At 37.5% G+C, this 13,480-nt stretch overlaps 1 protein-coding gene across 2 annotated transcripts in view; it reads right to left on the reverse strand.

The window, feature by feature from the left end:
- UBE2E2 (ubiquitin conjugating enzyme E2 E2) overlaps nucleotides 1–13,480 on the reverse strand; it is a 256,519-nt gene that overhangs the window by 15,899 nt on the left and 227,140 nt on the right. For both annotated transcript variants that reach the window (XM_079795639.1, XM_079795640.1), the window contains exon 5: nucleotides 11,164–11,311. In XM_079795639.1, coding sequence (XP_079651765.1) covers nucleotides 11,164–11,311 — 148 coding nt within the window. The remainder of the gene's footprint in view (nucleotides 1–11,163; nucleotides 11,312–13,480) is intronic.

Raw genomic sequence — 13,480 nt, forward strand, 5'->3', positions numbered from 1 at the left:
TCAAAATCCTCTCTTTGGTTACTTTCCTTAATTAGGCCCTCTTTACCTGGTGCCTCAAAAATAGTGACTATTAATTCATTTAAATAGATATTTACCATGAGCCTTTTATAATGCTGGATATTTTGCTAGCAGTAAGCAAGATGAGGAAGGAGGAAGATCAATTCCTGCCCTGCCTAAAATTTGGGATAAATTGAGGAAATACAGGTCTAGTGAATACCCACAGTCCCTAGGATTGGTACATGATGCAGAATATTTTACCATCATTCTGACAGAAACTTTATATACACCTTGGATTAGTCTGTTTGGAGGAAATGTTACCTCTTGGGTCTAATGTATTTGGCTATTACAAATCTACCTGGTGAGGGAGTCTGAGGCCTGAGAAAGAGCCCCCACCTTCCCCCTCCACCCCGGATTAACGCTGAGAGTCCTCTACCCAGCCAAAGGGGTAGACACTGCTGATACGCTGATAAAAGCATTCTGGGCTCCTGAACGGGAGCACCTTGTATCCTAGCCACAGGGCTGCGGGTGGTGTTTCTAACGCAGGACACGCAGGCAGAGCAGGCACCCTGAGGCAGAGGGCTTCCATCACTGGTCACCATGGCCCTCATGGTGAATGCAGGCCCTGGTTTTATGTGACGATTCACATGCAGTCAGAATCTTGTACTTTAACCTCAAGAGCAGGGACTTTAACCTAAGTATTTTAACGACTCCTTCCTTCCTGGCCTGGCCTTAGGTCTGAACCAGAGCTTGGTAAATGTCTGTTGAACAGCCAAGCACTGAACCTGAGGCATCGGTGTGGTGTCTGTGCACAGAAGCGACATCTGAGCTGTCACACAGAGACCAGGGCTGGGGTGGTATGACCCAGATGTTAAGGGGTCAAGCTCTGGAGACAAACTCCGTGAATCTAAATCCTACTTCTGACCCTTACCTGAACAAATCTAACCTCTCTGAGCCTGTGCTTCTCACCTGCAAAAATTAAATAATAACATCAGTGCCCACCCATAGGGTGGTTGAGAGGATTAAATGAGAAAACTAATGAGAAGCACTGAACAGTGTCTGCTACTCAGTAGGTTCAAAGTCGGCCAGCTGTTGCTGTTGTTACCACATTCATTATCATTATCATCCCACCCTCCCTGCTGCCTGGGTGTTAACGCTGCTGGACTCAGGCCGCTTTGCTGTAGCGCAGAGGGCTGCTTCCCAACTTCCCTTCCCTGTCCCTCTGGGTCAAACTGTCACTCAACGGGTTAACCTGTAGGTCAAGCTGTTTGGTGTCTCTAGTAAGCTGCTTTTAGAAAGTGGATGTCAATTCTTTAAAAATTTTATTCATTGTGATAAAATATACATAACATAAAACTTATCATTTTACCAATTTTTGAGCAGACAATTCAGGAGCATTGAGTACATGCAAATTGCTGTTGGATGGTGAGTTCTTAAAGGGCAATGTTTTCTGGCTTCTCCAGGAACAACTTGTAGGACATTTCCTTTCCCCTCTCAAGTCCAGCCATGACCCTGAGAGTGACAAGGGCCTCCAGGGTAACACCTAAGGATCTGCTTCGGTTCAAGTACTACATACCACATGTACCTTCCACACCTTGGTACTAACCAAGATTTACTAGGATCTTGGTCTAAGTTTCTTCACACCATAGAAACATTTATTTTCACGGGCAGCCATCAAACGGTGGCTGGTGAGAACCTAACTGTGGTCATATGGATGCATAATTAAGATATAAAGTCAGACCTAATTTTCATCCTCCAGACCACAAACAGAAAATCTACCCTGCAAATAAATTTTCAGGAGGTGGGATGACAGCATGGAGATAATGTTATCATTAATTTGACTACTTAAAGTGCATACACTTACTTAATATTAAAGAATATTAGACTAGAGAACATTTAGGAAGAAAACATCAGAGTCATGTAAGAATTTCCTTCGTGGTGTTAAAAATTTTTTTTTTCCAGCCTATGTTCTGGTTTATTACTACAATGGCCATGTATGTTATTGGGGTAGTATATATTAAAATAAATATATACTATACATTTTTAAAAATTAAAAATGAAAACTTCTGAAAAAGTATTCTGATGATCCATTAGGAAGACCTTAAAGGAAACAGAAGGTTACATTTTGCCTGTACCTGTGCCTCCTTGTTCTCAAGAGAGTATTTCTAGGAACCTTGCTTACAGCAAGGACTTGCTGAAGCAATAATTCTTTACTAAAACTCCTTGAAAAAAGTAAAAATCAATTCTCATTTAATTCTGAAATCTTATTTTTACTTACTAATGAGTTTCTAATTCTCTGTAAATTTAACATAGTACAAGTAAGCAGTAAACACACATTACTAAATATTCATAAAAAAGAAGCAATTCCTCCAGAAAAAGAGAGAAACTTCATAGTTTTAGGAAGGACTAGAGTAAATGGAAACAGATTGATGCTTTAAAACCATAAAGGGGTCCAGAGAATGTTTACAAAATATAGTTCTGGTAACAACAACTTACTATAAGTTGATTAGTGTAGCTATTTGCACATTTCTGCTCCAGCCAACTTGAATGCCCAGTTTAACATGCAACATTTTTGTTCTAATTAAGCAAAAGACATGCTAATTGATTCTTAAGCATTTGTATTTCACGAAGAGGTGAATAAATTTGTAAATATTAATTAAAAACTGTAATAATGCTTCAGAATCTAACTTAATTTGCCCTTTTATCAAGAAATACTTAACTGTAGCCTTTCTCATTTTAATTTTCTAATACTTACTATTGAGTTCTGAGAGAGCTGGGCAACATTCTGATTTTCCTGACATCTTCAACACTCAGTAAAATTGGCTCTTTTGTCTTAATCTTTTTAACATGGCAAGGTATAACCTTCATTGTGCTCTTGCTCTGACACCGGTGAGTCTAGCAAGGGAAACAAGGTTTGCTGGAAAGGTGCATGCAAAGGTATGTCACTATGACTTAGAGAAGTCAGGCATAAACGTAGTGAAGATCAGGACAACAGCTTAGAGCTAAACACATAAACCATCCTACACTAGGACCTAACTTGTTTTCATTTAAAACACTGCCGTTCACACACAGGACAAAGAAGTTCAGAATAGCAAAATGAGATTATTGTGTTATGCTCCTGATACTGCGCTGGCAATATTACTTACAGAGTATAGGACTTTGTATGCAACATATTTTCCAAACTAGACTAAAAAAAAAGAAACTGTTTAACTGGAGAAAGAGGCCATGGCATTAGGACGATATGAATTGGCTGAGAATGGCAACAGCTCTAACATTGCAGTTTCAGCTACGTTTTCAGAGTTGACACCATGCCCCTATTGAGAGTTGACGGGGCCATTCCCGCCCTGGCACACCAGGAGAACAAGAGTCATCACTTGGCACAGGCAGTGAAATGGAATATTCCAAGGTTATACTAGGCCAACAGACACGACAAGTTAAGTCTTTTGGTTATAGAGATAATAATAAAACTCTTGAAAAAAAATGGCTTGGATTTCCTTTAAAAAAACAACAACACACATTTTACTGGGTGAAAGAAGGGTTAAAAGAAGAGCAGCAGGTGACTTTTTAAAATAAGGATTAAAAAAAAGAAGAAGAAAAAGATAACAGCAGCACAAAAACCAAGAGGCTGAAATACAGATGAAACAGAAGAGACCAGTAACAGGAAAAGGGAGCGAGGTGAAGGAGTAACCAAGGAGCCACACCACCACGCTCTGTCCTGAAGTCAGAAATAAGTGCTGGTGCGCTTCACTTTGCACTGGCTCCAGCTCAGTGATTCTTCTAGAGGCCAAGGATATACTTCAGGCTTGAGGAGGAGTCAAATCAGAGCCTGGGGTGAAGGTGGAGGTGTGCACGTGTACTCTGAAAACACATATAATACACCATTTGTGTTTTCACTATTACAAGCTACCAGAAATACAGTGCACAAAGTGCCCGGGCTGATAGGGACAGGGCAAAGATGAGTAAGAGGGTACTGCAGGATCACAAAAGGCTGAAAAACATAGCTTTATATGAAGTTCTCTTTCAAAAAACGATGGGGGTTATAGTACTTTTTGGATAACCTCTGATATGGTAAATTCTCTTTTTCTCAATTGCTTTTTCTAGTAGGATTCCTCAAAGAGGTAGTCTTCAGAAGGCAGTAATGAACAAGCAATGTGAGAATGTAAGCAGAAACCCAGTGGTTCACACAGTGTTGGCCATTTCTATTTGCAGGCAGACAGTGTCTAATGCTCCACCTTAAAAGTGTCACTCTTCTCTTCAGTTTTCACACCTGGTCCCCGAGGACATTAGATAACTACTAACCAAGTACAGACAGTTTCATTAACAAGTCCTCTGGGCATAAACCCTTTTAAAAAGTCGGTGTGCTCACAGAGGGTCTCCTCAGTGCTATAGGAGTGGCCGGTGGTCTCAGAAGGTAGAACTCCCACAAAGGGAAGTGTGACAGCCACATGGGGCACTGTACCGAGACAGAAAAGAGCTCAGGGCACCAGGGGCTCTCTGTGGAGGGACCCTTCTGAGTGCAGGGCGAGCTGTTATCAAATTTTAAAAATGTGTTTACTTTTTAAACTGACATGAAGTAAATCCCATGTTATGTCATTTATACACCAGGTACAGGTGTTTCTGACAACAAATATCATTAGCATGATTCTATTTAACAAGCCTGCAGTATTAACAAACCACACATTGTAGATGTAGACTGCTTAGGGACAAAAGTCTAAACTGCAAAATAAATTAACCAACAAAAAAACAGCACAGCACTTAAGAGTTTCAAAAGTAGCATATGGTGACGATCTAAGAGAATTACACAGACCATCATCAGCTGCTTAATAATCTCATGATTTCTGTGTTTTAAAGGGTAGAAAAGATACCAGTGGCAGATTCCTGCCCAGGGATAATGCCTAAAACCTTTCCATTTGTGTGAAGACCGAGAGACTACAGAACAGCTGGACAACAGACAGGAAAACTAACTCTTGTTGTTGGGAAAAAACTGCTTAGCAAAGCCTGACACACTTATGTCTCTCCTGACAGAAGCTGTAAATAAGCTGGGTAGTTAGGAAATGTGCTCCTCGACCCTACCCAAAGCAAAAAACCTACTAATCTCTTATTTATATGGCTCTTTGCCAAACAAGAGTCAAATGATTTGTAGTAAATACATATCCTCAATAAAATAACAAGCAATAATCTAAGCCATAATAAAAAGCATGAACAGAAGTACAGGAGAGAAGCATGTGTAATTAGCATGTTTACTAACTATAAGGGTTAAAATAGTTATTGTGGCCGAGCATTAAGTTAGTACTGTCCTACCTGGTGGCCAAAATAAAACAAAAAATGTGACTCCAGAAGGAAAGTGGACTAATTTTAAAGAGTGACAAACTTATTCATCACAAGTGAATACAGCAATTTTTTAACTTACAAACTAATAAATTAGAGGTTATTATTGCAGGGTTAGCAACAGATTTATAACAAAAATTGTAGCAACGGCTAGCTATGTCTAAATTTATATTAATTAAGGGGCAACAAAACAAGGCAAAGGCTAAGTCAAAGTAGGTAAAAGCCAAGGCTAAAAGTTGAGGTTAGTGTGTCTAACTTTACACTAAGAATATAATGAGACAAACTTAACTGACAAATATACTTTGCCTAGTCCCACCAAATTTGAGTCTACAGAGCAAAGAGCCTCAAACAAAAATTAAATACTTATCTTTAGAGGATAATTGCCTTAGGAAAAATATAAGTAGCTTGTGTTATTTTTATGAGAAAAAGCCCACACGTATGCATTATTAAAGGAGTACATCCAGAACTCCCCTCCCCCTTTTCACCTTAAGCTACCTTCCCTCCAGGATGAAAACTATGAATATGCACAATGCCAGAATTCCCAAATGCAAATCCCAAAAAGAAGTCAAAGACTTCTTGGCCTGCTTGCAATCACTGCAACTTTAAGCCACCTTTCCTGGGTACTCTGACTCAAAGAGGGAACCCTTTTACTTGTTACATCAGAAGCAACCTGATAACTATGTAGCCACCTGTAATGTCTGTCCTAGATTTTTTTTTTTTTGTATTCCTGCTAACATACCCTGTTTTGAAAACAGGCAGGCATGTCATTTTCCCAGTTAAAGAAATTGTTCTTTGCTAGTTCTCAAGTGTAGCAGAATGGGATACATGCAGGCAAGATTCGTGCTGCAGAAGTAGTAAGCAATAGAATCCTCTTAAATTCTATTTCTGTACCTCTCATTAGTCTAAAAGGTCACAAACAGTATAGATACTCTACATAAATATATCTGTGTTGAAATAATTAATTTTATTTTATGTTCTGCATTCCCTAATCACTACCAATTATAAAATTTTAATATTTAGTAACACAATTTACTATCTAATCATAGTCAGGTTAAAAACAACCAGCTGATAACCAAAGTTAAGGACAATTTATGGGTAAGAATTGCATTAGCTGTTTTTTTAAAAAAGGGCCATAGAGATCTGAAACAAAGGGCTATGATGCGGGAGAATAAGGAAGGAGCCATTCTCTGACGGTTTACATAACACTGGAAAGGAGTCACTGAGAGCAAATTCCTCTTCCATTTGCTCAGTCCATTATATAAGAATAACGCTCTTACCAGTGAAGCTGCAGCTGTGCTCATCCCTGGCTTACTAGTAATCAGTGTGAGGCTGAGGGCTAATTAGCCGCCATTCTCAGCTCTATTTGTTGTTCTAATAAAGTTTTACATAAATCTAAGACTGGGAGTAACTGACACTTGATTTTTATTTGGAAGATGACAGGAAGAGAGGGAAGAACTCATCCCTCCTGAGTGTTGATGTTTGTGTGTATGCTTAGAGTCTGTACTGCCCCGCCTGTTTGAAGAGAGGTGGACAAAGACTTTATGGTTGTTTTTGAATGTAGAACCCTGTTACAAGGCAGCCTATAGTTTGAAGGCAGATGATAGGGGAATGAAATATACCAGGTGAAGGTCAGAGCCCAAATAATTCCTTCATAAAACAAAAGAGCCAAATCACACACCTTTTATAGATTATAGGTATGTGTAATTTTTGGCAATTAAAAAGAAATCTAGCCCTAACCGGTTTGACTCAGTGGATAGAGCGTCGGCCTGCGGACTGAAAGGTCCCAGGTTCGATTCCGGTCAAGGGCATGTACCTTGGTTGCAGGCACATCCCCAGTGGGAGGTGTGCAGGAGGCAGCTGATCAATGTTTCTCTCTCATCAATGTTTCTGAATCTCTATCCCTCTCCCTTCCTCGCTGTAAAAAAAAAAAATCAATAAAATATATTAAAAAAATCTAATTATTATAAAAAATTTCAAACATATAGAGCATTGCCTGTGGACTGAAGGGTCCCAGGTTCAATTCCAGTCAAGGACATGTACCTCGGTTGCATGCTTGATCCCTGGCCCTGATCAGGGTGCATGCCAGAGGCAACCAGTAGATGTGTCTCTCTCACATTGATGTTTCTCTCTCTCTCTGTCTCTCCCCCACCCTTCCACCCTCTCTAAAAATAAATGGAAATATATCCTCGGGTGGAGATTTAAAAAAAGAAAAAGTATAATAGTATAACAAACCCCCATGTACTCATTACTAAGATTCAATAATTATAATGATCAATCTGGTATTTCCATATCCCTACCCACTTCCAATCTTTCTGGATTACTTTGAGGCAAATTCTAGATGTCAAAGAATTGTATTTGCAAATAGGTCAGTATGTATTTCCAAATGGCAAGGACATATAAAAAATTCATTGTCACAATTCCATTTTATTATGCTTAAAATTTCTGGCAATAATTCTTCAATATCAAATGTTTGGTTTTCAAATTTCCAATGATCTCATAAGAATTATATATTTTTAATGGTATAATATCAGAATTACATTTAGAATGAAACAAGCCCATAACACTTTAGAAAGCAACAGCAGATTAGGAAAGCAGAACTGATATTAGTAAAATAATGCCAGATAACATGCATTTATATACTTTTCAAAAAAAGAAGGGGAAAAAAGTTAGAAATAGTTTTGGACATTACTCTGTAAATAAAACATCTAGTACAGGAAAAGTGTTGGCTTTTTTTAAATCTCAAAATTCTCAGTGCTCTCAGGATAGTTCATTTTGTACGAGGGAAACTATCCATTATTAAGTGTGAAGACCATACTATAGGTATATTTTAAATAAATAAATAAATTTCATATAGAGAATACGATAAAATATCTGAGTTTAAAAACAATCACAAAACAGCAAAAACAAACTTAAAAATATAAAATAAAATATAACTTGCTCTGACCAGTTTGGCTCAGTGGATAAAGCGTCGGCCTGCGGACTCAAGGGTCCCAGGTTCGATTCCGGTCAAGGGCATGTACCTTGGTTGCGGGCACATCCCCAGTGGGGGGTGTGCAGGAGGCAGCTGATCGATGTTTCTCTCTCATCGATGTTTCTAACGCTCTATCCCTTTCCCTTCCTCTCTGCAAAAATCAATAAAATATATTTTTAAAAATAAAATAAAAAATAAAATATAACTTAAATTTTATATATACTTGAGAAGAGAAAGTATTTACAAATAAGAGCATTCTATGAAAAATGGAAATTTGATTAGTACTCTAAACTTCAGCAATTCCTGGATTAAATCATGTTTATCAAGCAAGACTAATTTAGAAACTCTGGGAGGCTGGTGCTGACCTTCTGAGCTTATCCTCCTCCATTCCTCTCTGCTGCCACTCTGTTGCCTCAGTGTGTCACAGACACACTGGCAGCTAGCTAACGTCTGACCAGGAAGAATGCTATATCAGGCTCAATAAATATCACAGCGAGTGTGAATAGCACTATCAAGGCCAACCGTTAGACAGACCTACCCAGACCACTGCACTGGGAACAGAACGGTGCACCCATCTATTGGTTTCAGGGTGGGGCTGTGCATCCTTATTGCGTGATATTGATAGTCAGGAGATGTAGACTTTAAGACCAGCTCCACTGTTTAATTAGTTGTGTGACTTTGTACTGATCTCTTAACTTTCTTCAGCCTTAATTTCTAATATAAAACAAAGATTATCATCAACCCTACCTAAACCACAGGACTCCTGTGATAAATGCTGGACATTTCCTCCTGAGAGATAATCTTCCCCAAGAGATAATGCAATAGGCACTATCAACTCAGGGTTAGGCTTTTTCAAATTATAAAATCCAAGAGTGTCAGTGCAAGGTAGTGGTGTCAAAAGATTATTCAATACTATCTTCTCTCTATTAAATTCAACCAAGTAGGTATTTATAAGTCATCTAATGTATGCCCATTCAGAGCCCTAAATACTCTGGGAAATAACACAACAAGAATCCATTACTGTGATAAAGGGTTTTCACACACTATCTCATTTTAAACTCACAGGAGTTTAAATTCACCTAGTGCTCAGAAGTGCCTCATAAACAGTAGGGTATCAGAAATTTCTCCTCCCCACCCCCCCTCAGCTTTACTGAGATATAACTGACATACAACACTGTATATATATAAGTGACATACAGCACAGCGTAATGACTTGACATCAAAAGTTTCTTAAATAAGTTACTTACCTGTCAAAATAAAATTTTCTCTTAAAAAAAAAAATCAAAACAAAACATAAAACAACCCTGGCCTCCAAATTTCAGCAAATCCCATAAGTACGTTTGGGAGTGGGGAAACAGATGCGGTCCCAGGCTCCAATACTTCCAGAGGACCACTTGGGTCTAGGCCTCGTATCATCAATAAATGCCTGTCTGTGACACGGCCTCCAAATGAAGTTATACACAGTCATAGAGACAGTGAAATTGAAATAGTAATAATGAGACTGCAAGAACAAAATGTCTGTCATTCCGTTTTAAATTAGTGCAGCATTATTAAATTTCACTATCTGGAATGAAGTCTGAATTGATAAAAAATACTTTATAATAATGATCTTGTACAATTATATTTTCTTTTCTTTTTGGTGTTAAAAGCATTAATTTGTCATGCATTCTAAATATATGACAATTTAATTGTTTTTATATTTCTTCATTAAAAAGTCTTTATTACTGAAAAATAACAAACATAAAATTTGAAAAAATTATAATTTTTCCATGTTTTATAAGCCAGCCAGGAGCCTCAGAGAGACCCCAATTCCATTTGTAATTACTCTTGTCTAAAAATTCACTTATCTAACAAACAATATTTATTTCTGAACATAAAAGATGAAATCATATGAAATATTAAGACACCAATTAAATATTCAAAAGAATTTCTCACTGAGAACATCAATGAAAACCCTATAACTATCTTTGGATTTTCCAAAATAAATGCAAATATGTAAAAACTTGGCAGTTGTTTTGTCTTTTAGATAAAAGAAGCTGGTCTAAGCCACACAATCACACACAGGAAGTAAGAGCTTTCAGCATTAAGCACACCAGCAATCCACGAAGGATTGGCCATAAACTCTCTTTAGTTTTCCTGCAAAGTTGTATTTGCTTCTCCTTATTACCTTTTGGGTATATCCTAGTTCAGACCATTCCCCTTTTTTGTTCTAATAGCTTATAAGGGTGCACAGTTATTAAGATGCCAAAAAGGTCACGTCTGTGCGGTGCTGCCTGGTTATTATCAAATTTAAACAGCCCATATTTCTCAAATTAACATCTTTTGGTAGGCATCTAATTAAAGATTAAACTATTCAATTAACATTTTTATTATTATTTGGCAACAGAACGTAATACATTCTTCAAATGCACTTCTTCTTCTTCTTTTTTTTTAATATACTTCATTGACCCTTTACAGAGAGAAAGGGAGAGGGACAGAGAGCTAGAAACATCAATCAGCTGCCTCCTGCACACTCCCCACTGGGCATGTGCCTGCAACCAAGATACATGCCCTTGACCGGAATCGAACCCAGGACCCTCGAGTCCGCAGGCCGACGCTCTATCCACTGAGCCAAACCGGCTAGGGCTCAAATGCACTTCTTAATCTAAAATGACTTTTAATTAATTTTAATCATACTATGCTTTTCACTTCTTGGCAAATAACAGGTCTTAAAAATACTAATGACAAGATCCAATTTAAAAAGAAAGATTTACATACTGTGGGAATTTAAAATAAAAATAATATTAACAGTAGCAGTAGTGGTGATGGCAGGAAAGTAGTGGCTAATTTAGATTAACAATTTTAAGACTGGATTTAAAGTCTCTCACCAGGGTTGCAATCTGTAAGAAGTGAGCAGATGGAGAGGAGAACCTTAGAAATGGTGAGGGCCGGACTCCAGTTGTCCTTTAGGATGTCCAGACAGATCACGCCTTGGCTGTTAATATTACAGTGATAGATTCTTGTTCGGAAGGTAACCTAGAAGAAAATGTAAAGTTGTTATAAAGAGATATACCTTTTATTAGACAAAATAATCTAAGAGTCATTGGCTCAACCACATATTTAATTTTTCCTTAGGCACAGGAGAAGAATCAATAAACAAAAAATTACTTCTTTTGGAACTTGTCATTCTGGGCACAGAGAACTAAACTCCAACAGCAAAATCATGACATTCTGCTTTTGATGAAGTGTCTTATCATTTAACTAATGTTCTGGAGACTGAATTTACTCTTGGTGCAACTGCAGGCGCAATTCCTCGTAAGAGGAAAATTAACTTAGATCTCTAAAAATTTTACAAAGAAAAAAATGTTTTCAAAAGTAAAAATTTCAAAGGAAACTTTTGTTGGATTCCAAACAAAATTGTTTTAAGAATTGTGTACATTTATAAAATTCACAAAAAAAGCATGGGAATACTCTAAAAAGGAATTAAGTACATACATTTAAAGACATAAATTGGGGCATGTATATAAACAAAATACCTAGCTTATAGAAAAACTGTATTAATTATAACTTGCAAACCATTTTTTCCCTTAAATTCTCTACTTTGAATGTAGTATTAGTGCAGCCCACCTCTTCCCTATGATAGCTAGATCACTACTGTACTTTGCTTCGGTCATTTTGAAACACGTCTATAACATTTTTAAAGAACTTCAATTGAAAAGTTAAGTCCAAATCAGTTTTGTAACTCTGATAAAACTGTTTTACAAAAGTCTTATGTATGCAACAAGGTTTTCATGCTATCATCGTTTATTAATGTTCTCAAATTTAGAAGGTGAAATGTAAAAGAATCTTGGGGTTCTAAAGACCAGTTTTCTTGTACCCTAATTTTGAAATGGCTTGAACCAAGAAATACACACATCGCAGATCTTTGTAGGTGTTGCCATCCCCCCAGGGCATCCAGCATACACTCAAGCATGAGACTTTACTTCATTCATTGGATGTTGAGCCTCAGAGAGTATAGATCCAGTATTATACATCTGCTGAATAGCATGGTACCATTCTCAGGTGAGATTAGTACTCCTACTAAGAACTGCCCTTCATGCTACACCAGATAACCTCAATATCCCTTCCTACACACACAGACCCCTCCCCCCAAAACACCTAGAAATGTTGAAGAAAATATAACAAACATTCTTTAAAATGAATAGGTGAATTTGCAAAAGCAATCTCAAAAGTTCAGAACTGAAAACCAAAAGTTACAGTAAGCACGTGAGCTGATTTGCCAAAGCTGAGGCTTGGGGAATGAAGGATGGAAGTCAGTCTTAAAAATTGAAGTTTGAGTTCTGATGCCCTGGTGGAAAAGGAAGATGAAACCTTAGGTCTGTATATGGCAAAGGGATTAAATTGAGAGCCTTTACATTAAATTTGGATACCTGCGCAGCTTTCAGTAAATGGGTGGATTTGAAAAGATAATGCTTTATGTAGAAATAGCAAATACACTTGCCAGAGAAAGCCTGGGCTCTGGCCTGAAGAAAAAACTGTTTCCCTTAAGAATTCCATGCAAAGACTAACTAAAAAATAGCTTAAATGACCATCTCACTTTCAGATTAAACATATGTTTTAAGGCAAAAAACATTTAAAGCTAAAATGAATAAAAATAGAGACAAATGGGAGGGGAGGAGGGGGGTTAGAGAGCAAACAAAGGACTTGTATGCATGCATATTAGCATAACCAATGGACATAGACACTGGGGCGTGGGGGCTTGCCTGGAGTGGGAATGGCTGGGGGGTCCGGTGGGGGGGGGTGTCGTCAAGCAGGGAAAAATACATATGTAAAACTTTAAACAATAAATAAATAAAAAATTAAAATAAAATAAAAATCACTGCATTGTGAAGCAATGAACAATTCCTCAGGGAAATATAACAATTCTGAATGTTATATCTAACAATATAGTAAAAAATATAAAAAGTAAAAATTGGCAGACGTATAAAAAGAAAATGACACCTATAGTCAAAGAGAAACATCTGCACTGCAGTAATTAATAGGTCAACAGATAAAAATATAGTAAGGATACTGAAAATCTGAACAACCAAATTAACCAAATCAACGTACTAAATGAAAAGGAATTCCACACTCAACAGTTAGAGAACACATATTCTTTTCTAAGCACATAATAAACATAATAATTGATCACATGCTAAGCCACAA

The sequence above is a fragment of the Cnephaeus nilssonii genome (assembly GCF_951640355.1).
Source record: "Cnephaeus nilssonii genome assembly, chromosome: 17".
Taxonomy (NCBI): Eukaryota; Metazoa; Chordata; class Mammalia; order Chiroptera; family Vespertilionidae; genus Cnephaeus; species Cnephaeus nilssonii.